Source organism: Pelodiscus sinensis, chromosome 19 (genome assembly GCF_052426305.1).
Source record: "Pelodiscus sinensis isolate ZL-2025 chromosome 19, ASM5242630v1, whole genome shotgun sequence".
In the NCBI taxonomy this organism is placed as follows: Eukaryota; Metazoa; Chordata; order Testudines; family Trionychidae; genus Pelodiscus; species Pelodiscus sinensis.
In genome coordinates, this window is record NC_143070.1 from 17,299,543 (window position 1) to 17,324,898 (window position 25,356).

At 54.6% G+C, this 25,356-nt stretch overlaps 1 protein-coding gene across 1 annotated transcript; it reads right to left on the reverse strand.

The window, feature by feature from the left end:
* Nucleotides 1-222: 222 nt before the first annotated feature.
* Nucleotides 223-24,982, reverse strand: LOC149522227 (C-type lectin domain family 2 member G-like). Its single transcript, XM_089771511.1, has 9 exons — nt 23,361-24,982; nt 17,048-17,264; nt 15,523-15,618; nt 13,371-13,546; nt 12,752-12,855; nt 6,907-7,051; nt 3,925-4,203; nt 3,468-3,583; nt 223-1,517 (listed from the first exon to the last, which is right to left on the reverse strand). The coding sequence occupies exons 1-9, from the start codon at nt 23,370-23,372 to the stop codon at nt 1,370-1,372; spliced, it is 1,293 nt and encodes a 430-aa protein (XP_089627637.1). The 5' UTR covers nt 23,373-24,982; the 3' UTR covers nt 223-1,369.
* Nucleotides 24,983-25,356: the final 374 nt, after the last annotated feature.

Consider the following 25,356-nt stretch of genomic DNA (forward strand, 5'->3'; position numbering starts at 1 on the left):
GTTTCTTTAAAGAAAATTCAGAGGCTATCGTTTGCCAGGCTTAAGCAATTATTCTGAGATTGAGTCTCTCTCTTATTGTTTTTGAACCTGTCATATTTGCAGTCTGGGACAGACCTGAATTTTTAGAACTATAAAAAAAACAATCTTAATCAGTTTAAAAAAAATGAGGAAGCCAGACCAGAGATTAACAAGCTGGAGCGGAAGAGGCATTTCAGATTTTGTTAATTTACTTCTCAGTTCAATAGAACTTTAAAAAACTCTCAGGACATAATAGGGCAGTAGTGTGAAATTTAAAATACATGATGAGGCTACTTTTATTTTTAGTGTGAGAATATTACTGTATTTTCAAAGGGTTTTTTTTTCTTTAAATTTGATGTTTGTTCCTTGTCAGGTTCTCTGAAGATCTATAGACTGGCTGTGAATTTTTAAAATGGCTAGAGACTTTATCGTTTTTTGTCCAAAATGTCCTGTAAATGTTATTTTTTATCACTGTATTTCATAGAATCATAGAATACTAGAACTGGAAGGGACCTCAAGAGTCATCGAGTCCAGTCCCTTGCCCTCACGGCAGGACCAAGCACTGTCTAGACCATCCCTGATAGACATTTATCTAACCTACTCTTAAATATCTCCAGAGATGGGGATTCCACAATCTCCCTGGGCAATTTATTCCAGTGTTTGACTACCCTGACAGTTAGGAACTTTTTCCTAATGTCCAACCTAAACCTCCCTTGCTGCAGTTTAAGCCCATTGCTTCTTGTTCTATCCCCAGAGGCCAAGATGAACAAGTTTTCTCCCTCCTCCTTATGACACCCTTTTAGACACCTGAAAATGGCTATCATGTCCCCCCTCAATCTTCTCTTTCTAAACTAAACAAACCCAGTTCCTTCAGCCTTCCCTCATAGGTCATGTTCTCTAGACATTTAATCATTCTCGTTGCTCTTCTCTGGACCCTCTCCTATTTTGTGTATTATATCCATCCATCCATCCATAAAAAATAAATATATAGTACATGGCTCTTCGCACTCTATCCACTGCTATTTTGGTTCTTCGCCTCTAACTGGTTGGAGACCAACCGTGCACTAGTTATTGCTGCTCTTCTGTCTGGTGAGTTACACCATCTGAGATTCCCAGTTCTCCACTGAGAGGTCTAAGGGTACAGCTACACAGCATGCTTATTTCAGAATAAGCTATTTCAAAATAGGACACCGAAAGGGAAGCCTCACAATTAGGCAGCAGTGGTGAGAGGACGAAATATGCAAACAGTTTTTCACTCAGAGAGCAGCCCCTGACACTCAGGAAAGGCTCTAGTGTGATGCTGAAGACAGACCAGTCCAGCTTCCCCAGGGCCAATTGTCCAACACTCCTGTTACGAGCCTCGTCCCGCTGGAGTCTCCCTCGCTGCTGTAAGTGCATCGGGTTTGCTGCAGATCCAGTGTCTCTCACTGGTGCACCACAGGCTGCTGACCCTGTTCTCATTCAGATACGCGCAGTCGCCATCTCCTCCGATCACAAACCTGCAGGGCAGAAGCCAGGGAGCGGGTGTGAGGCAGGAGCCGGGTGTTTCCCGTCGGTCACAGACAGGGGGCGACATTCGCACAGGGCAGGGAGCTGCTGAATTCACAGCCCCTCCGTTCCCTTCCTGCACCAGCACCAGGCCCCAGCCCTGCCCCCAGCCGAAGGGGACAGTTCCACAGGGGGCAGTGGGGCCAGGTGAGGTTCTAAGAGGAACTGGCCTCCATGGAGCATTTACGCCAAGGGGATATTTTAACCCCGGTTCCTGCTCCCCCCCCATGCAGCTGCCCCCACACCCAAAGTGCCCCAGGTGCGGATTCCAGCGGAGCAGCACATGGCGAGGAGCAGCAGTGACACCGCACAGAAGAGCTGGGGCCAGGGCTCCCCAGGCACTTGACATCAGCTCTCAGGTCAGGCCTCGCTGAGGAGGCTGAAGCTAAATGGCAGCAGCACAGGCCCTGTGGCCGTGGTGTGACCCAGCCGCTCAACCCAGCTTCCCGCCGGAGCATGTCCCACCTGGGCACAGGGCGGGATCCCAGCCCACAGGCAAATCCTCCCCCACTGACCCATCCTGGCTACTCAGGAGCAGGTGCCGGGCTGGGAAGAGGCCCAGCACCACTCTGGGCAGGCTGGGATCTCCCCACCCCCAGACCTCCAGCCTCTGGCTCTGGGTGGGCCAAGACGTGTCCCAGAGCCAGGCTAACCCAGCCCCCGCCTGCCTGATCACATGGCCGGCGTGGGCAAGGAGAGATGAGGCACCAGCATTTTGCCACCTCACTGTTTACCCCTTTCTCCAGATCATTTATAAATAGGATCCATCCCAGGACAGACCCTTGGGGGACCCTACTAGTTACCTCTCTCCATTTTGAAAACTTACCCTTTATTCCTACCCTTTGTTTCCGGTCTTCAGTCCATGACAGGACCTTCCCTCTTTTCCCATGACAACTTACTTACAAGCCTTTGGTGAGAGACCTTGTCAAAGGCTTTCTGGAAATCTAAGTACACAAGAGCCACTGGATCCCCCTTGAACACATGCTTGACGAGGCACGATTTCCCTTTACAAAAGCTCCGTTCATTCTTCTACAAACATATCGTATTCACTTGTGTGTCTGTTAATTCTGGTCTTTACCACTGTTTGCCTGGCATTAGACGGCTAGACTTAACTTCAACACCCATGAGCCTCAGAAAACACTAGGGACCCGCCAGGCATCTGGTGCAGAGGTAAATGTGAGCACTGGGTTACACACTGTTGGCAGTGCTGCAATTTCATTGCCGTGTTCCTTCACAGCTCCCCTCCTGAAGTGACACGTGTCCCAGCAACATGGAGAGAGCTGAGACCCTCCAATATTACTGTGTTTTCTGCCTGTGTAGCCTCTCTCATCTCACTGTGCTTTTCAGCGTCACACTCACCAGGCTGGTCAGGGTAGCACTTGCCAAGTGCTCTACTCTTAGAAATTCCCAGCTTGAACCCTGTCTGAGATTCCACGGTGCAGCTTGAGGTGAGATTTCCACACCCCATCCCCAGCAGCGAGGCCTTATGTGCTGTTCTAGGATTCACACGATCAGCTCAGGTGGGGGTTGAGTGTTTGATCCCACCCAGCTCCCACTGAAATCGGGCTTGAGACGTCACTGAACCAGGCCTGTTGTTGGAACTGGCTACAGTAGCCTCAGGCACCCAGAACTTAACACTGTCCAGCCTCTTCCACGTTGACACCTGGTTACAGACAGACAGACAGACAGACAGACATGGAGGCTTTGGCCCATCTCCGAGCAGGCACCCGTCACTATCACACTGAACACCCACATCCCCAAGCGCGCTCTGGCTGTTCCCACAGCACTGGCTGGCAGCTCTGCCTGAACTTGGCACCTCACACCCAAAGCCCAGAGACTCATATGAAGGTGGGGGGGGGGGGGGGGGGGGGGAAGGGTGTGTGTGTATGTGTGTCACTCACCAGTTACTGAATTTGGTGCCATTGGTCCATTTCCAGGTCTGCCATTGGTCCATTTCTGGGTCCCTCCGGAGGCCGATCCAATAGTCAGAGCTGCCTTTGTAGCGCAGCAGGAAAGCCTAGAACAGCCGAGGGGGAGGGGTGTCAGGGCCCAACCCTGCTGCTCCCCAGCTCTGGGCAGGGAATCCCAGGGGTGCACAGAGGGGTCTGAGTGTTCCCAGGGGGTGGCTGGGGATTTGCCCGTCCCCCTTGCCCAGCTCTGAGTAATTCTGTATTAACCCTCCCCCCCCAAACCCAGCTCCCCCACCCCAACCTCCTCAGAGCTGAGTTCCACCCCCCATGCCAGGCCAGGCTCTGTGTGAAACTCTCGCCATTCAGCAGCTGAAAAGTCCATTGGCTCTGGGCTGCTCCTCCCGTGCAGAGCAGAGCCCAGGCCAGGCCAGTGTGACGAGTCTCTCACCATTTCCTGCGGGGTGTCGATCCCAGCCAGGGAGGCCCCCAGGGCAGAGCAGCGGCTCCGGCTGTCGGGCCAGTTCTCTTCGCCCTTGGAGAAGTAGTAGCATTTCCCCAGGTACCAGACCCAGGTGTCCGGGCACGCGGGGCCCAGCACAACTGAGGAGCGCCCAGATAACGACACTGAAATGAGACAGGAAGAGGTGGGGTGAGGGGACCTGCCCGTGGGTGGGAGAAATGACCCCGGCGCCCCAGGCTGCTGAGACTCCTCTGACCCTGGCAGGTGCTGAGGGGGGGAGGCGTGTGAAGGAGCCAGGGGAACGCTTGGAATCCAGCCCCATGGGGGGGGGGGGGGGGGAGTCACCTGACCCTGCTCTCACTGGGCCAATAATCTCAGTTCACAATCAAGAGGGAGGCAGCTGACAAAGGGCTCGTGTTCCTAAGGTCACAGAGCTGGGCCAGGATGTGGGCCAGACGGGGTGGGCAGGGCAGGGAGCGGCAGGGGAGGGGGCCGTGGTCATGGCCGGCAGGAGAGCGACACTGGGTAAGAGGTGGGTTCAGCAGGGGTGGCCAGGCCGGTTCCCCTGCTCGCCTGGGCCGCTGCCCCTCCCCTGCTCTGCGCTGGGCTGCCAGGTGTCCGGTATTGGCCCGGACAGTCTGGAATTTTCACCTCCTGGCCAGTAAAAAAAATTCAGAAAATACTGGACACCTGAAATGTCTGGTGTTTTCTGATTTTTTTCCCGGCCAGGAGGCAAAAATACATGTCAACACATGTCAACCCTACAAACACTCGGCAACTGAGCCCAGCCCCTGAGTTTCCCGCACCCCCTCCCCCTCCAGCTCCCAACACCCCCAGCCCTGGACTCTCTGCTTTACTGGTTCCTGCGTTCTTGCTTGATCAAAAGTACAACATGGCCGCTGGCAAAAAGCCTAAAGACCAAGGGGAAGCAATGCCTCCCCTGGGTCTTAGCGGTCTACTTCTCCCCTGTTCCTATCCCTATTCTGTCTGCACTCACTCTGTTTTAATAATGCTGTTTTATTATTTAATTTTTTTGTTTAACTCTCAGGGTCCTTTCTTTTCTCTGCTTAACAACTTTGGTCTCCCTCCCCTTCCCCCCCCCCCCCCCCCCCCCCCCCCCCCCCCCCCCCCCCCCCCCCCCCCCCCCCCCCCTTCTCAAAAGATTTCCCCCCCCCCCCCCCCAGTGTTTTTTTTTTTTCTCTGGGGGGAGTTTAGTATTTTTGGTTAAACCATCTCGCAACCCTATGGGCTGGCCAGGAGGGGGCTGAGGGGAGGATGGAATAAACTCCCTGCCCTTCGCCAGGCTGAGCACCCGCTGCCCAGAGCTCCCAGCGCAGCCAGACGCAGGGCGAGGGAGACGCCTGGCGGGAGATGTTTGCTCAGAGCAGCTCAGGCACAAGGCCAAAAGCCAGACACGCAACTCACAGCAGGCGAGGAAGGGAGGGAAGCGCAGGGACTGTCCGACAAGGACACCAAATGGCCACAGGGCAGCAATAGGAACCGGCCTTGACACTGATGCCAAAGGCAGCCTGATGCGCTTCTATGTGGAGAGATTTCTACTGGCAAGGCCGGAGCAGCAGGTGAAGGGCCAGGGGCAGGTCATAGAATCATAGAATAATAGGACTGGAAGGGACCTCGAGAGGTCATCGAGTCCAGCCCCCCGCCCTCAAGGCAGGATCAAGCTCATCAGGGGAGACACTGCCAAGTTCTATCCTGTCCCCAACTAGGGATAAACTGAAACAATAACAAATGGCCTGGTGGCACTTTATAGACTAACAGAACATGGAGATGGGATCATGAGCTTTCGTGGGCACCACCCAACTGCAGTCATCTGAAGAAGTGAGTTTTGCCCACGAAAGCTCATGATCCCATCTCCATGGTTTTTTAGTCTATAGCAGGGGTGGGCAATATATTTTGCCCAGGGGCCACCCTGGAAAGGGTGGGGCCTAATTAGGAAGGGGTGGGGCTACCCCACCCCCAGACCATGATTGGTCTGGGGGTGGGAGAGATCTTCTGCCCCTACTTCCCACGAGGCACCCATGCCCTGGAAGACATTGGCACGCTCCCCCACTCTCAGGCCAATCCGGAGAGCGTGCAAAGCCTCCTCCCGCCCTGCAAGGAGCACGTGGCACTTTGAACTGCTGTGCGCCGCTCGCAGGGCGGGAAGAGGAGCTGGGGGAGAGGAGCAGAGGAGGCTTTGCACGCTCCCCTGCTCCCAAGCCCTAATTGGCCTAGGGGCGGGGGAGCAGCAGGGCCTGGGGGGGCCGGATCCAGCCCACAGAGGCCCTTCCGCCCACCCCAGTCTATAAAGTGCTACCACACTATTGGTTGGTTTTTATGTTTATCCTGTACAGACTCACTCTGCTTCCCCTTGAAGCTTCCAAACTAAGGATGTCAGTGAATCGTCATTTAAACAATTAACCGATAAACCTGGGCTTACTGGCTAATCCTAACGACTATACACCCCCCCCACCCTCTGCCTCCGTATCAGAGGCAACAAAGGGGGGCAGGGAGAGCTGGTGCCAGTAAAATCTGGCTCCCAGCACGTACCAGTTCCCATCGAGTCCTCCCCATCCCATGCCTGCTCCATCACAAGCAGCAGCAGGGGGGCAGGTGGGAGCCAGTGCTGGGAGGAGCCAGCTTGTTAAGCTCCCCACAAGCACTGGAGCCCACGGAAGTAAAAAGCTTCTGTGGGAGACGCTCAAGTAGGGAAAACTGAGGCTGGTGCCGTGGCTCTCGGCTCAGAGACGATCCCGACTCCCTGCGCCAGGCGGAAAAGGCCGATCTGAGCAGTTCCACTGGCAGGGAAAACAGGCAGCTGTGGGGAGAAGACGAAATGTGCAACCGGCTTTTGTGGTTTTCACCCAGAGAGGCTCAGAGCAGCCCCTGACACTCTGGAAAGGCTCAGGTGTGATGCTGAAGACAGACCAGTCCAGCTTTCCCAGGGCCAATTGTCCAACACTCCTGTTACGAACCTCCTCCCGCAGGAGTCTCCCTCGCTGCTGTAAATGCATCGGGTTTGCTGCAGATCCAGGGCAAGTAACCAGAGCACCGCAAGCTGCTGACCTTCTTCTCGTTCAGATACGCGCAGTCGCCATCTCCTCCGATCACAAACCTGCAGGGCAGAAGCCAGGGAGTGGGTGTGAGGCAGGAGCCGGGTGTTTCCCGTTGGTCACAGACAGGGGGCGACACTTACCCAGGAACAGGCTTACCCAGCCCCTTCCTGCCTAATCACATCACGAGAAGTACAGGATCGATCGAAAAATCGCCCCGTTGGCAGGACTGTGTCTAAGCTGCAGTTTCAGTTTCGAACAAGCGCCATTTCGAAACAGCGCCAGAACATGATTATGCAAATGAAGCGTGGGATATTTAAATCCCCACTTCATTTGCACTTTCAACGTGCTTTATTTACAGGGCTCGACAAACCACGGCGAAATCCACTCGCCAGCCCTGCACCGCACATGCGCCAGACCAGCACTGAGCATGTGCGCACCGCCGGTGAATGGGGCAACTGGCTGAAATATTAGGATTCGCTGGCGTGTTTTATTTTGTCTTAGTAACTTGCTTTGGTCTGAGTGTTTTCACCTGCAATCGCTTGTGTCCCACTGTCACGTTACTGAATTTTAAAGGAAGAAGCCAGATCACTGCTGCACCCAAAGGGGGGGGAGGTTACCCCAAAGTCTGTACAAAGGGGGCCATGTGAGATGTCAAATGAAAGCTTGTGTTCTACTGATTTTAAGTATGTTGTTCACGTACTTGTATAATATCTGCATGTGGCGCTATAAACATGTGCTCTGTGTTAATGCTGGAAATTTCTGTCTGAGACAGAGCAATGGGCCAGGAATGTTCAGTCAGTGACTATGCTAATTAGCAAGGCTCCAGGGACAAGGCTCACACACCTGAGGAATGTGGACCTGCAAACCAGCCAATATCATGACTGCTGACTTGGGACAAGGGTAGGTCACTGGGCCATGTGACCTGCTCCAGCTTGGAAGATACCAGGGATGGATATAAAATGGCAAGGAGATTGCCACATGACTTCAATTCTGCTACTAATTCCAGATGCAGCCTTGAGAGGGACAGAGAGTTGTGAAGAATCATGGGCCCATCCTGACATAGGATGTACACCAGAGATTTTAAGCCAGCAGTTTGTAACATCTCTGCTGAGAGCCTGCATTGAGAACTGGGAGATTCAATGCATGTAATGTATTGTCCTTAACCTCACTCTCATGCTTTTCTTTCTTTTATTAATAAACCTTTAGATTTTAGATGCTAAAGGATTGGCTCAGAATGATCTTGTGGGTAAGATCCAACGTGTAAATTGACCGGGAACTGTGACTGGTCTTTTGGGACCGGGAGAACCTGTTTGGGGAGGGTGAGATTGGGTTCTATAACCCCTCCCCTGTGTGCAGGCCCGGGGCTGACTGTGGCACAGGGAGAACTGGCGTGTCTGATGGGTTTTGTTCAGTGACGGGTTTGTGGCCTGTTTGGGAAGGTGTCCAGTCTGGATCTGCAAAGAGCCCTTGTTCTGAGCAATACGTCCTGAGCAGGCACCCTCAGCGATGCCCAGACCGGGCCCAGTCCACCACAGCCACTTTTTATACTTAATAAAAACACTTAGGATATGTCTACACTACAAAGTTAATTCGAACTAATAGCCGTTAGTTCGAATTAACTTTGATAGGCACTGCACAAGCAAACCGCTAGTTCGAATAAGCGCTTAATTCGAACTAGGTAAACCTCATTGTACGAGGACTAACGCCTAGTTCGAATTAAGTAGTTCAAATTAAGGGCTGTGTAGCCACTTAATTCAAACTCATGGAAGGCAAGCCCTCCCCAGCTTGCCCTGCTGGCCACTCTGGGCACCACCAGGGAAACTCTTCTGCCCCCTCCCAGCCCCGGAGCCCTTAATGGGGCACGAGCTGGCTACGGTGCCCGTGCCAGGTGCAAGCCTGCCAGCACCCAGCCACCAGACCCTGCACCTGGCACGGCACAAGCCAGCCACACAGCCCTCCGCCTTTTCCCAGGACCAGGCTGGGAGCTCCCGGGAGCCTGCCAGGATCTGCAATAGGCGGGCACCCGTCTGGTCTAGTGCGGAGATGGTGGACCTCATACATGACTTCTGCACTAGGCACAGGAAAGTGGCCGTCTAGGGCAGGATAGCTGCCAGCCTGGCCACCCAGGAGCAGGTTTGCATGAAAATCAGGGTGGTCCAGTGAGACCTCCGACCCTGAGCTTAGAATGGCCGTACTGGGTCAGACCAAAGGTCCATCTAGCCCAGTAGCCTGTCTGCCGACAGCAGCCAACAGTAGGTACCCTGGAGGGGATGGACTGAAGACAACCAAGCCATTTGTCTCGTGCCATCCATCTCCTGCCTTCCACAAACAGAGGCTAGGGACACCATTTCTACCCCCAGGATAATAGCACTCCATGGACCCAGCCTCCATGAATTTATTTCACTTCTCTTTAAACTCTTTTATAGTTCTAGCCTTCACAGCCTCCTGCAGCAAGGAGTTCCACAGGTTGACTATTTGCTTTGTGAAGAAGAACTTTCTGTTATTAGTTTGAAGCCTGCTACCCATTCCTTTCATTTGGTGTCTAGTCCTTCTATTATGGGAACTAATGAAGAACTTTTCTTTATGCACCCTCTCCACACCACTCATGCTTTTATAGACCTCTGTCTATCCCCCCTCAGTCTCCTCTTTTCTACGCTGAAAAGTCCCAGTCTCTTTAGCCTCTCTTCATATGGAACCTGTTCCAAACCCCTGATCATTTTAGTTGCCCTCCCCTTTCCCACCCTCTCTCTTCCCCTGTCCCACCTCCTTTTCCCAGTCTCCCTGAGTTCTGTTCAATAAAGAGAGTTTCTATTTTTGAACACACGTGTCCTTTATTTTGTACATCAGGAAGGGGGTCTAGGGAGGGATAAGTGGAAGAAGGTGAGGGAGGAATGGGGTACGAGCCCCCGATGGGGAGGACTGGGGTGGCTCTGCGGGCTGCTTGGGATGGAAGCTCTCCTGCAGCCCCCCGATTACCCCCCCAGATGGCAGCCTGCAGCAAGTGCAGCCGGGCTGATGGCCGAGTGCTGTGATGTGCCGAGTGTGGGCACTCAGGGCACTCCAAGCCAGGACTGCTTTGCAAGCGGGGAACTACAGAAAACTGTCTGTCCGGGGTGGGGGTCGGGTCCCTTTAAGCACAGCTCTTGGCTTGCCTGAGACAGCTGCTCCACGCTCTAAGTCCTACTCTGATGCCCTGCCGGCACTGCTTCCGGCCATCCTTAACATCGGTTCAGAGTCCACTCAGTGTGGACATGCTAGTTCGAATTAGGAAAACGCTAATTCGAACTAGTTTTTAAGTCTGGATGCGCTAATTCGAATTATCTTCGTTAGTTCGAATTAGCGCTGTAGAGTAGACATACCCTTATTTATTATCAAGCCCAGTGTAAATACTGGGGAGCAGCCACTGTGCATCTCTCTTTTTGAAATGAGGTGACCACATGTGTACGCAGTATTCAAGATGTGGGTGTCCTATGGTTTTATATGGAGGCAATAAGATATTGTGTCTTATTCTCTATCCCTTCGTTAATAATTCCTAACACTGTTTGCTTTTTTCACTGCCACTGTGCACTGAGTGGATGTTTTCAGAGAACTATCTACAATGACTCCAAGATCTCGCTCTCGAATAGTTGTGGTTAAATTAATCCCCATCATTTTGTATGTATAGTCGGGATTATTTTTTCCAATGTGCATTACAGGCAGTCCCCGGGTTACGTACAAGATAGGGGCTGTAGGTTTGTTCTTAAGTTGAATCTGTATGTAAGTCGGAACTGGCGTCCAGATTCAGTCGCTGCTGAAACTGACCGCCAGTTCTGACTTACATACAGATTCAGCTTAAGAACCCCAAGCGTCCCCAAGTCAGCTGCTGCTGAAACTGATCAGCAGCTGATTCCAGGAAGCCTGGGGCAGAGCAACTCTGCCTCGGGCTTCCTGTAGTCAGCGCTGGTCAGTTTCAGCAGCGGCTGACTTGGGGACGCCTGGGGCAGAGCAGCTGGGGTGCTGCTGGGTTGCTCCAATAGCACCGCTCCTCGGTCCTTGGCGCTACTGGACCAACCCAGCAGCACCCCAGCTGCTCTGCCCCAGGCGTCCTGATTCAGCCACTGCTGAAACTGACCAGCAGCGGCTGAATCAGGACCTGGGGCAGAGCAGCTGGGGTGCTGCCGGGTTGGTCCAGTAGTGCCCAGAGCGGCGCTGCAGGACCAATCGGCAGCGCCCCAGCTGCTCTGCCCCAGGGTCCACAACAGAAGCCTGGTCTGCTGGGGGGGGGGCACAGTAGCTGTGCCCCCCCCCCCTCCAGCAGACCAGGGACACAGGGAGCAGAGCCGCAGCGGCAGCGGGGTGCCACGCCTCTGAGGCTTTGCTCTGGCAAAGTCTCAGAGGCACGGGACCCCGCCACTTCTGCGGCTTCAGTTCCAGTGCCCCTGGTCTGCTGGAGACCGTCTCCAGCAGACCAGGGGCACCGGGAGCAACTTACGAACGGGGCTCTCTTGCCCCGGAGCTCGTAGGCAGCAATCCGCCACCTCGACCTCCGGGGCGAGAAAGCCCCGTTCGTAAGTGCGGATCCGACATAAGTCGGATCTGCGTAAGTCGGGGACTGCCTGTACTTTACATTTATTAAAATGCATTTGCCATTTTGTTGCCCATTCACCTAGTTTTGTGAGATCCTTTTGAAGCTCTTCACAGTCTGCTTTGGTCTTAACTATCTCGAGCAGTTCAGTATCATCTGCAAATTTTGCCACCTCGCTGTTTACCCCTTTCTCCAGATCATTTATAAATAGGATCCATCACAGAACAGATCCTTGGGGGACCCTACTAGTTACCTCTCTCCATTTTGAAAACTTACCCTTTATTCCTACCCTTTGTTTCCGGTCTTCAGTCCATGACAGAACCTTCCCTCTTTTCCCGTGACAACTTACTTACAAGCCTTTGGTGAGGGACCTTGTCAAAGGCTTTCTGGAAATCTAAGTACACAAGAGCCACTGGATCCCCCTTGAACACATGCTTGACGAGGCACTATTTCCCTTTACAAAAGCTCTGTTCATTCTTCTACAAACATATCGTATTCACTTGTGTGTCTGTTAATTCTGGTCTTTACCACTGTTTGCCTGGCATTAGACGGCTAGACTTAACGTCAACATCCATGAGCCTCAGAAAACACTAGGGACCCGCCAGACATCTGGTGCAGAGGTAAATGCAGCACTGGCAGTGCTGCAATTTCATTGCCGTGTTCCTTCAGAACTCCCCTCCTGAAGTGACACGTACCCAGGCAATATGGGGAGAGCTGAAACCCTCCAATATTATTGGATTTTCTGCTTTGTAGCCTCTCTCAACTCACTGTGCTTTTTACAATCACACAGTTGACCAGCATGGGAAGTTTGGTGGCACTTCCCTTCTGCTCTGCTCTTAGAAATTCCCAGCTTGAACCCTGTCTAGAGATTCCATGATGCAGCTTGAGATGATATTTTCACACCCTATCCCCACCAGTGAGGCCTAATCTGCCATTGTAGGATTCACACCCTGCGATCAGCTCGGGGGAGGGGGGTTGAGTATTTGATCCCACCCAGCTCCCACTGAAATCAGACTTGAGAGGTCACTGAACTAGGCCTGTCACTGGAACTGGGCTACAGCAGCCTCAGGCACCCAGACCTTATGACCGTTCTCTGGCTGCTCCCACAGCCCTGGCTGGTGGCTTGGTCTGAACTCAGCACCTCATACACCAGGGACCCAAAGCCCAGGGAGCTCACAGAGGGGGGGAGACTCACCAGTGGTTGAATTCGGTGCCGTTGGCCCATTTCCAAGGCTGCCCCGGGTCCCAGCAGAGGCCGATCCAATAGTCAGGTTTGCCTTTGTAGCGCAGCAGGAAATCCTAGAACAGCGGAGGGGGAGGGGTGTTAGGACCTGGCCCTGCTGCTCCCCGGCTCTGGGCAGGGAATCCCAGGGGTGCACAGTGGGGTCTGAGTGTTCCCAGGGGGTGGCTGGGGATTTGCCCCTCCCCCTTGCCCAACTCTAGGTAATTCAGTATTAACCCTCCCCCACCCCAACCTCCCCAGGGCTCGGTCCCACCCCCCAGGCCAGGCCAGACTCTGTGTGAAACCCTCGCCTGACAGGAGAGAGATGATCAGCGCAGGGGACGCTGGGAGGGGCCAGGTCTAAAGGGACCCCTCCCCCACCTCAGCTGGCTGCTCTTCCCCTACCCTGGGGCACTGGCCTTTCCAGATGCGCTAGGGTCTCAGCCCCCTCCAGCTCTGCAGACACTGGGGCCAGCCCAGCCCAGCCCCAGAGGGGCGTCTCCTGCTGAGAGTCCTGACAGTGGCTGATCCCCCCGTTACTGACACCAGAGGGGCCTGGGCCCAGGCCAGGCCAGTGCGATGAGTCTCTCACCATTTCCTGCAGGGTGTCGATCGCAGCCAGGGAGGCCCCCAGGGCAGAGCAGCGGCTCCGGCTGTAGGTCCAGTTCCCTTCACTCTCAGAGAAATAGAAGCATTTCCCCTGGTAGCCCACCCAGCCGTCCGGGCATGTGGGGCCCTGCACAGCTGGAGCGCGCCCAGATAACGACACTGAAATGAGACAGGAAGAGGTGGGCTGAAGGGACCTGCCCGCGGGTGGGAGAAATGATCCCGGCGCCCCAGGCTGCTGAGACACCTCTGACCCTGGCAGGTGCTGAGGGGGGAGGGGTGTGAAGGAGCCAGGGGGACGCTGAGAATTCAGCCCCTGGGGGGGGGGGTCACTTGTCCCTGGTTTCACTGGGCCACTGTCTCAGTTCAGGTTCAACGGGGAAGCAGCTGACAAAGGGTTCATGTGTCTAAGCCCCCAGGCTGCGGGTCACAATGGGGGCGGCAGGGGTGCAGCAGGCAGGAGAGGTGGGTTCAGCAGGGTTCCCCAGGCCGGTTCCCTGAGGAGCTCTGCTCACCTGCACCACTGCCCCTCCCCTGCTCTGGGCTGCCCAGGAGGGGGCTGAGGGGAGGATGGAACAAACTCCCTGCCCTTCGCCAGGCCGAGCACCCGCTGCCCGGAGCTCCCAGCGCAGCCAGACACAGGGCGAGGGAGACGCCTGGCGGGAGATGTTTGCCGGGCGGGAAGGGACACACCCAGCCCGGGGGCAGGGACAGCTCAGAGCAGCCCAGGAACGAGTCCTAGGGCCAGACACGCAACTCTCAGTTATTCACCTGCTTTCAGAAGTGCAGTGACTGTCCACCAGGGACACGCCAGTTCCCACTGAGTTCCCTTCCCCCCCATGCCTCCCAGAGAAGCAGCAGCAGGGGGGCAGGTGGGAGCCAGTGCTGGGATGGGCCAGCTTCTTAAGCTCCCCAGGAGCATCAGATAACAGAGTCTCCTGCCCCCCAAGTACCAACTCACAACAGAAAAGGTGCCAGGCCTGGGGACCCCTTCCCGTACTGCCTGGGAGGGCCAGGGGGCTGCAAGGAGTCGTTCAGGGCCGGGAGCTTCTGACTGGTGCCATCCCCACCCGTGTTCTGGGCTCCCTGCACTCAGCAGGGTGGAGCCCCGAGCTCCCGGCTCTCACCTTACACACCATGAGCCAACGCTGCCTGTAAGTGTGAGCAGAGCACTTGGGCGGCCACCCAGGGAAATTCAGGTGTTGCCCCACTGACAAGCAGGGCGCCCACAGAAGCAGTGTGTGTTGCTGCAGGTGGTGCACATCTGCACCTGCATCAGTGCACAGAACATTTATTCTGCACACATATAGGAAAAGAATTAGAGAAAGCTTCGTCCATGCGAACCACTCACACAGAGGTGCCGGCGCAGCAAGTGCCGCTCTGGTCATGTACTGCAGGGACCGGCACCAGGGCAGGCCCCTTTCCACACCCTGCAGTGCCCTGATGTCACCCATTTGCACCAATTCCATTTTATCAAGGAATCAACAGTCGCAGGCAGCACCTGGCAGCCCGGCCCTGGGAACGATGTGGGGACACAGGAAGCAAAATGCAGGACAATGTAGCACTTTAAAGACTAACAAGATGGTTTATTAGATGATGAGCTTTCGTGGGCCAGACCCACTTCCTCAGATCAACTGGCAGTGCGGGGGGGTGGGTCTGGCCCACGAAAGCTCATCATCTAATAAACCATCTTGTTAGTCTTTAAAGTGCTACATAGTCCTGTATTTTGCTTCAGCTACACCAGACTAACACGGCTACATTTCTATCACTATGGGACACAGGAAGGCCAGGTTGGTGCCTCAGGGGACAGGCTGCAGGCAGAGGGCCCAGCTCATCTCTGCCCTGTCCCTGCCCCGTCAATCATCCTGCCCCCACCCCTCAGACTGTGTCTGGAGCCCAACAATAGTCACTGGGTCCCCACTTGCTCAGAGATGGACTGGGGGGGAGGGGGCTAGTGTCAGTCAGCCCCTCCCCCCACAGTGAGTGCCCAGGGCAGGGCCTGAGAGGGGGCAGGAGGCGGCTCTGGGAAGAGCATCCCCCAGGTACCCTCTGTCCCAGGGGCAGAAGCCAGACAGGCCAGGAGGAGACGCTGTGACTGGGGCAGCCCCAAGGGGGGGGAGGGGAGGCTGAGAACTCACCTGCCAGGACAATAACAGAGACAGGGAGACCTAAGAACACAGCTCCGAGGATGACTCTGAGGGCGACTGTTCGCTTGTTGCAGTTACAGCGAGGCTCTGAAACAGAGGGACCCGTCAGGCTGGGCCGCGAGGCCTCTCACTGACAGCACCATGCTGGGGCTGCCCTAGAACACGGCCCGTTCTGCCCCTCACGCTGGACGCTCTAGGAGAGGCACCCGGGGGCTCAGGCAGTCTGGGGCTGGCAGAACAGCCCCTCTCCCCTCAGACCAGTGCCCGCCCCCCCCCCACTGCCAGCCGGGCCGGCGAGCTCAGGGCACAGAGATAAGGACCCGCATGTTCCGGTGGCAGGAGCCCCCCTGCCCAGCGCCCGTCCCCGCACACGGGCTCTCACCGGGGCACCACGCAGCAGAAGCGGGAGAAGGAGCCAGGCCGAGAGGGGCCAGGGCTGTCACGGGGGATCTGACCCACCAGCCCAAACAGCCCCTGCCCAGGCATGTGTCCAGCGCTGTGTGCACTAGCAAGCCCCTGGGAGCCAGGGACCTGAGCCCTGAGAGCCCCAGCCCCTGCTCCCCACACATGGGTGCTGGGTTTTGGGGGGGCATCTGTGTCGGGGCAGTGGTACCTTCCCAGATGTGGGGAGGCAGGGCCCTGCCCCTAGGGTTACCAGGTGCGCTAAAAAAAATACCTGACGCACTTGATGTCAGATGGGGGCAGGGGGACCGGCCGGGAGGCGGGCAGGGCTGGCCAGGAGAAGGGGGGCAGCCGGTGGGAAGCAGGGTTGGCGGGGGTGGGGGAGGGGGTGGGAGGTCATCAGGGCAGCGATGCAGGCCGGAGGAGATCGAGAGCAGGAGGGGAGAACTGGCCACCGGAAGCAGGGTTGGTGGGGGAACCAGCCAGCGGGAAGCAGGGCTGGCGGGAGGAGATGGGGGTTTGTCGGGGGCAGCGGGGCTGGCCAGGGGAGATCGGGTGGGGGAAACCAGCCAGCAGGAAGCAGGGCTGAGTTATTAGGCCAGAAGAGGACCCATCCCACGGCCCAACCTCCAGCAGCTTCCTTGTCAGCCTGGGCCTCCCCACTTATCTGGGGTGGGGGCATTGCGAGCAGCCCCAGGCTCATGGCCATGCCCCCCCCCACGCCCTGCCCCCCAGGGTAGAAGCTGGGTCCATGGCTCCCCACAGCTGCCCTTGGAGCGGTTACCATGAACTGTTTCTGGCTGGGGAGCGGGGCCTCGGAGCCGAGCCATGACAAGAGCCACAGGGATGGGCAGCCACAGACCCTGCACCTGCCGTGGGCCAGAAGCCAGAGGGGCAGGGATACAGGCCAGGGGCTGCTCTTGCCCCCCCGCCCAGCATGGCTCCCTGCATGTTCCTGGGCTCCCCATGGGTCTCCCGCTGCCAGTCCTGAGGGGAAAAGGGGGACAAGGCAGGGCCAGGGGCTGAAGACAAGGCAGCCCTGGCCCCTGCACCCAGCCTTTTGCAGCCCCAGGGTCTCTCTCCAGCCCGGCCCCTGGTAGCAACACCCCATTACCTGGCTGCTCTCTGTTCTCCAGGAGTCCATTGGCAAGAGGCTCCTGCAGACGTTCTCGGCTCTCAGGGTGCCCAGTTGCTGCCTCCATGGTCTCGCCGCCGCGCTCCAGCTGAGGATGCTCAGCTCCTCTGTGTAATGGGTCGATGCAGCAGCAGCAAAGTGCGGCCAGGCAGGTCCTGGCCCTGGCTCCTTCCCTGCTCCAGACTCCCTGGCCAAGCTGGAAGCGGAGACCAAGCAGGACTGCTCAGGGGCAATGTTCCCTCTAATTCTTTTTCCACCCATGTACAGAATCAATTTTGTTCTAGGCACCAAGGCATGTGCACCACAGTAGGAACAGATACTGCTGACTGTGGGCGCTCTGCCAAGCAGCTGGGCCACATTGGAATCTCTCCTGAGTGGCACCAGGGACGTAAAATTCTGTATAATTTGTTAACCAGTCAAAGGTTAAGTTTAACCAGTTAACTGATGAAAAGGGGGCAGGCAGGGTTGTTAGCTTGAGGGTTGCTGAGCTGGAACGCACCCACACCAATCCCAGGCAGGGACTGCTCCAATCTAACTGCTTCCTGCCCCCTGCACACGAGTATGAATATAGGTGTAAAAAAAGATCATTAGTGGGAGTGAGGGAGCAGAATTGATCCACAGGTCCTGCTTGTTGTAACTAGAAGCAATGGACCTCTTCACACCGGGCTGCTTGGTGTCCCCACAGGACAGGAATCAAAGGAACCACAACCTCCTGCCTGGTTCTGTAGGTAGCAGACAGGTGAAGTATAAGTGAACAAGGCTTAATTATTGTGTTATAATAATATTTAATGAATTGCTTTTGCATCGCTTTGCACTGTATTCATTCCTTTAGAATTTATAGTATTTACAGTTTCATTTGTGTAGTTATTGTTTTTAAGGCTTATAAAATGTAAACAAGTATGTTAACTACTTAAAGCTTGCAATAAATAAGTCTCTCTGGAAAGCCCTGCTTTAAAGTGCTACATTGTCCTGCATTTTGCTTCAGCTACCCCAGACTAACACGGCTACATTTCTATCACTATTCTACATGCAAGGCACTACATTTAGCCGTTTGGAATGGAAATCCATCAACCATACGAAGAAACTCGCACAGATACAGGCAGACATCATCTTTCTATCCAAGTGCAAGAAGATGGACATCGTACCCAAAGGACTGAAAGTGAACAATCCATTAAGATCAACATACTGCACTGACTACAGTGAAAGACTCTGCCTAGTCTTTAAAGTGCTACATGGTCCTGCTTTTTGCTTCTGCTTTCCATTGGATCTAAAAATCGAACCACGTGACAAGTGCAAACAAATAAGCAGCTATGTTTCCAGTAAACGTGGAAATGGTTAACGATGACCCTGGGCTGCCTCTGGGTGAGGATGGGTGGGGAAGGCAACTCGGTGCCCACCCCCCGCCCCTAAACACGGAACTACTAAAAGAGTCAGTTGCTAGGTGTTTCTCTGAATAGGCACATTTTAACACCCTTAGTTCCCAGGCTTTGTGGACACCGAAAAAGTCTGAAAATGTGACCGGGTCCCAACCTAAAGGCTGGGAAGTCAGAAGGTGAAGGGGGAGGGGGGCAGAGCGAATTTTAAAAACTTTTTTTGGACTCCCCCTCCCCCTTTAGACATGCTGAAAATGAACTCAGCCCCTCCGTGCAGGGGGGAGCCTGTAGCGCCCATTTAACGGGCTCCTGCTCCAGCTCTCTGCCTGGCTCCGGGGCTGATGGGAGCCGGGCGGGTCAGTGTCTGACAGGCCGGGGGGGGGGGGGGGAGGTTGCAGCGAGGGGCGAGCAGGGAAGCGACGCGGAAACGGGCAGACACACGAACAGCCTGAGCCCCGCAGCGCCACCGGCATACCAGGGGCTGCCCGAGAGCCGGGCTCACCCCGCGCCGCTCGCCCAGACCCGCCGCGGGGAAGGGGAGGGGAGGCAGTTGGGGCCGAGCGCCCCGAAACCCGCCCCTGCCCGTGGGGCTGCCCCCCAAGTCACACCCGCCCCGAGCGGCGCTCCGCTCCCGGCAGCTCGGACCCAGCCCCGGGGAGAAGCAAACCCCCCCCCCCCCGCGTTATCCCCGCGTGATCCCCCGACACAGGGTGACCCCCTCAACAACGCGCCCCCCCCCACGCCGTCCAGCCCCTAGTTCCTCCCTGCCCCCCACAGCGCCCCCCCGGCTCTGCGGCCGCCCCTCCTCTAGCCCCCAATACTTCCAGCCCGGGTCCCCCGCTCACCGGCCCCTCGGCAGCGCGGAGCGGACCCTCCAGACCCAGCGCGAGCCTGCCGCCTCCTGTGGGAAGTTACTGTGTTCCTGGCGGCCGGCCAAGATAGAGCAGAGGGAGGCGGGACCGCGGGACCATCCTATGAGCGCGCAGCGCAGCCTGGCCCGACCGTATGAGCGCGCAGCAAGTACAGCTCAGCCCCTCCCCTCCTGAGCGCAGCCCAGCCACCGCGAATATGTCAGCGCCCACCGCAGACTTATCTGGCCCTCCCCTGGGGCGGGGCAGGCCCCGGCTGCTTCAGTGCAATAGAAATGAAAGGACTGGAGATGCCCATCTCCTAGAACTGGAAGGGAGGTTGACAGGTCATCAGTCCAGTCCCCTGCCTTCACAGCAGGACCAAGCACCATCCCCGACAGATTTTTGCCCCAAATCCCTAAGTGGCCTCCTCAAGGATTGAGCTCACAACCCTGGGTTTAGCAGGCCAAAGCTCAACCCACTGAGCTATCCCTTCCCCGGTGTGGGCAGGGTGAGGGGCACTGGCTGCAAAAGAACTATTGCGCTCGCTCAGTGCCCCCAAAACAGCGCCAAGTGGCAAACGCTCAGGAGCTGTCAACGCTACACGGGCCTGGCCACCGCCGCGAGAGAGTGTGTCCCCGCGCTGCAGTTTCCATTCGTGTAACCGACCCCCCCCAGCCTAGGCCCTGTAACCATCCCGCTGTGCTCACAGCAGCTCGCCTGAGGGGCGCTGTGAGTAACAACGTGAGGCTGGGACCGACTCGGAGCCTGAGTTTTCCCTGCGCACCAGGTGCTGCGTGTGCCCTGGGACCTGCCTGTACTGGAGGGGGGCAGGGGTTGTTGCGCAGTGGGGTGGCCCTACATTGCAGTGACCACCACACACAGCAGTTTGGTATCACCTGCAAATTTTGCCACCTCACTGTTTACCCCTTTCTCTTGATCATATTTATGAATAAGTTGAATGGGACTGGTCCCAAGACTGACCCTTGGGGAACACCACTAGTTACCCCTCTCCACTCAGAAAATTTACCATTTATTCCCTTTGTTTCTTCTCTTTTAACCAGTTCTCAGTCCACAAAAGGATCTTCCCTCTTATCCCATGACAACTTAATTTACTTAAGAGCCTTTGGTGAGGGACCTTGTCAAAGGCTTTCTGTAAATCTAAGTACACTAGAGCCACTGGATCCCCCTAGTCCACATGTTTGTTGACCTACCCCTCCCCCCCCCCCCAAAAAAGTCTAGCAGATTAGAGGCAGGATTTCCCTTAACAGAAACCATGTTGACTTTCTCCAAACACATTATGTTCATCCATGTGTCTTACTATTTTATTCTTTACTATAGTTTCAGCTAATTTGCCTGGTACTGACGTTAGACTTACAGGTCTATAACTGCCAGGATCACCTCTAGAGCCCTTTTTAAATATTGGCATGACATTAGCTATCTTCCAATCATTAGGTACAGAAACGGACTGAAAGGATCGGCTACAAGCCACAATTAATAGCTCCCCACTTTACCATTTGATTCCTTTCAGAACTCTTGGGTGAAAGCCCTCTGGTCCTGGTGACTTGTTACTGTTAAGTGTGTCAACTTGTTCCAAAACCTCCTCTAATGACACCTCAATCTGGGATAATTCCTCAAATGTGTAACCTAAAAAGAATGGCTCAGGTTTGGGAATCTCCCCAATATCCTCAGCCGTGAAGAATCAAGTAAAAATTCATTTAGCTCAGTGGTCTCCAACCTTTTTACATCCAAGATCACTTTTAAAATCTCAGAACAAGTGAAGATCGGGCCCATCCTTCCCCCAAGATCCCACCCCTTCCTTGAAGTCCCACCCTCTCTATTCTCCTCCTCTCCATCACTTGCTATCCCCAGCTCTAATACGCTCTACACTGCCCCTTTTTCCCCCCTCAGTTCTTCTGTGCAAAGAAGTTTTCCCAACATTTGGCCTGTCTAGAATGGACCAAATGTCAGGAAAAACCCCTTCTTTCAGAATCCCCCTTGGGGTTACCGAAAGAGCATGTTTGCTCTTCCACTAAAAAAAGCGGAAGAACAAACCCATCCCTGGATGTGGAAGAGTTTTTCCCGGGATCTCTGGAATCCTGGAAAAACTCTGGCTCTGTGTGCTGCCCTTTTCTTTTCCCTGGTACATAGTTCCTGGAAGCTTCCCCTTCCTGGAGGCTTCCATCTGGAGAATGGGAGCAGCAAGAGGCCGCGTTACATGGTGCTGCAATGCAGAGTGAAAACAAGTGCCCCCCCCCCCAGCTCACTCCTGCCCCTTCCCCTGGGCCAGACTCCCTTCCCCTAGCCTGCTCCTGAACCCCACCTCCCACCCAGAACTCACCCCCTCCAACACTCCATCTCCTACACAGATCCTGCACCTCCATCCCTATCCCAGTCACTGGGGGCCCGATCCCACACACTCATTTTTGGCCCCACCTCACAGCCTGGGAGTGGGGGGCACAAAATCCACTAACCCTGAAATCTGGCCTGAGGCCTTGAACCGCAGAGCTCCCTTCCCACCCCCCACCATAGGGCTGGAGCACTAGGGGAGTGAGGTGTTCCAGTTGAGGGCCACATCAGTGAGGACTGGGGTTTTTCAGAGGGTGGTTCTCTTACTTGTGTGGTCCCCGACTGTTTTCTCTGTGGGTCAGTGACCCCCAACCCAAAAAAGGTTCCCCACCCCTGCCATAAAGACAATGTTGAAACCTTGTGTTGGACATCATCATTTTACTTGATTTAAAAATTAGCCTGGCCAGCAAGCTCCAATTGTGGCCCAGCCTCCATCTGTCTGCACTGTCATAACATTCCTGCACCCCACCACACCACAACCTTGAACCGCTCACACACCTGAGCCCACACTACACTGAACCCCTCATACTGCCACATCCCCAAACTCCTACACACTCACATGTCCAGTCCACTGCCCTAACACTCCTGCACGCCAACCCTGTGCCCAAATCAGCTGCCCTGAGCCCCTTGTGCTTCCCAACCCAGTCTCCTGTACCCCCACATCCGCAGCCCCCTGTAATCAGATTGACAGAAGACACCTGAATGCCTGCATGAAGATGGATTTGGCCAGTTATGATGTAAATTTCAAAGAAATTTGCAAAAAGATGCAGCAGCAGCAGCCCCATTAAATAGTCAGTGAGGACAATGGCTCATTTATGTCATTATTAGTCATCATGTCAATTATCAATACTATTACATTGTATATTTTCAGTCATGCAAACGGACATTCTTATACGGCTCTGTTAACCACGTGTTCTGAATTTTTGGGTAGTTTGGCTCTGTGGCTTGATAAGGTTGCCAACCCCTGTACCAGAGGATATGAGCAGCTTCACCATCACCTTGTATCTCAAGAGCAGGGTAAACTTCCTCAGCCTGCCCTAATATAAACAGACAGCCCAGCATCAAAAGGTAAAAGCCCATTTCAAGAAATACAGAAAGGATCTTTCCACCGTGACAAGAGTGACAGTCAAGAGAACAGAGCTCAAACCAACTAACCACTGGAAACAGGCCAAAACCACCAACCTAAATGCCCAGGAAAAGCCCTGCAGACTTTATGAAGACTATTAAGGACTTCACAACAGTGACTGATTTTACATGGGAGCCACCCAGCTCCTGTGATGGCTGCCAAACCTTCCCTTTCATAATTCCACCATTAAAGGAATGACCCACAGCAGTAACTCTTCCATCTACCCTACTGCCCCCAAGTCAAGACAACCCAAATCAGCCAACCAGGCCCTAAACCCTGAACATGGAGCTTTCACCCCATAACACAAAGCTGGGCCAGAGACACTGGGAAGACCAGTAGGAGCTTGGCTATAATTTTTATATAGAAAAACCCCAAACAACATGGTGAGATGCATCACTACATAACACTGAAGTAAAACAAGCTCTTAGCCTTCTGGGGAGACAAAGGAAAATGGCCCGGTTTATATGGTGGATGGGCAGCAACACAAAACCTCAAAGACAGAACCCCTCGACACTTCCCATAGCAGCACGAAATGTTGCATCCGAAACGCCAACTAGCTACAAGTTACCACACACTGGCCTCTGTAAGGCCCTTACCTGGCCTGGCATCAGGTGATCCTGTTCCTCAATTTACTAGTTTCCCTCAGCAGTTCTGCAGTAAATTCTGATTAGCTCTTCACAGTCACTGCACGAACACGTGTCCTCCCTCTTCCAGGGTAAGCAAATGGAAATGAAACTCCACGAGCTCTTCACCCTTCCTGGGTCACAATCCTCATCCCAGCTTCTCCCCTTGGTTCTGGGGCTCACAAAGTCCATAATCCCCAGTCCAGGGTCTGTGTGTCGCCTTCTTCCCAAGATGCAGGGGACAAGGAGACAGTGCAGGGCTGGTGTCGTTACCTGTGGGTCCTGCTCCTGCACCTCCCACCCTGCACTCTGCCCCTCTTGCCCCATGTAGATTCCTTGATGGAGTTGTCTTGATGGGGGTCCTCCAACAGCAGGCCATGGGGTTAACACTCCAACAAGATGCATGGGGCAGAGCCCAGAGCATGATCACTCCGACAGATGTTTCTGTGTCGCTGACTCTCAGGCTATAATTCCAAACTTGTCTTCCCAAGGACTCAACCCTAAAAAAAAAAGAAAGAAAAAGAAAAGACGCAATCTGTGATGGTAACACGAAAACAGGAGCCAGGGTCCTAATCGGGGCCTTTATCTGGACCTGATCAATTCCACTCACAGACTCACTCCTGATCTCTCATTACTTGGACAGATGCACGGTTCTAGCCAGGAGAGCTTCAACTTTTCCAGATCAGGCCTCCAACCCACAAGACCTGCCAGCTCGTTGGGACCCCACTCTCGTTTAGGGCAGTACGAATGCAACCGTTTGACACCCAATCTAAACCCTCCAAGGCTGAGAGCCCCTAAACTTTAAGACCAGCTGTAGCTTCTCATTGTGCTCATGGCTACTCATGGAGAGAGGAAACCAAAGCTGCAAAATTCCTTGCAACTGGGGAACCCCTCTCTCTCTACTAGGCAGACAGACACATGGGATCAAACAGCCCTTCAGATTGTGGGTCAGGCACCTAAATATCACTGAGGAGTTGGGCCTTGCTCCCACCCAGCTCCTGAGTTTATAGATTTCTCAGAGCATCAGAGAACAGGGGAGCTACAAAGTGATCTTGTAACCTTTCCCAGAACAGCTTGGCCTGCATCCCCAGGGGTCACTTGGAAGGAAAACTGCTCACCTGATTCACATCTGATTCTAGGGTTGCCAGATGGTTGAACCAAAAATACCGAACACCCCACCCCCCTCAAAAAAACACCAGGAAAAAATGTTGAAGAAAAATAAGCGGGGGGGAGACCAAAGTTGTTGAGAGAAAAAGAAAAAGATTCCAAGACTTATTAAGCAATAAAATAAAATAAAAATAAAATAAACAGCAGCATTAAAACAGCACGGTCCTTTTCAGAGTGAGTGCAGTCAGAATAGGGATAGGAACAGGGGAGTGATTGAGCACCAAGACCCAGGGGAGGCATTGCTTCCCCTTGGTCTTCTTGCCTGCAGCTATTTTGTGTTCTTAGAACCTAGCTTCCATGCGGAACCAGGTAAGCATGAGGTCTGGGGGCAGGGGTCTGGAGGGGACCTTGGTGGAAGGGGAGGAGAGGCGGGAGGAGACTGGGCACTGAGTGTTTGTAGGGTTGCCAGGTGTCCAGTATTTTCACCTCCTGGCCGGGGGGGGGGGGGGGGGGGGGGGGGGGGGGGGGGGGGGGGGGGGAGGAGAGAATACCGGACATTTCAGGTGTCTGGTATTTTCTGAATTTTTTTCCGGACAGCAGGTGAAAAATACCGGACTGTCCAGGTCAGTACTGGGCACCTGGCAATCCTATCTGATTCTGTGATTCCTGACCTCTCCCTAGCTAATGATGGGCAGCCGAATCCTCCTTCGTCGTCAGATAAACCAGTTGTCGTTACCTGGGGCCAATGGTGAGCTGGTCGCTTGCGCTGGACCTGAGGGGAGAGAGCAGAAAGATCCTCTAAAAAACCAACAGTAACCTAATGGGAGCCAAGGCTGGGAACGGTGAGTTTGCTCCAGGAAGG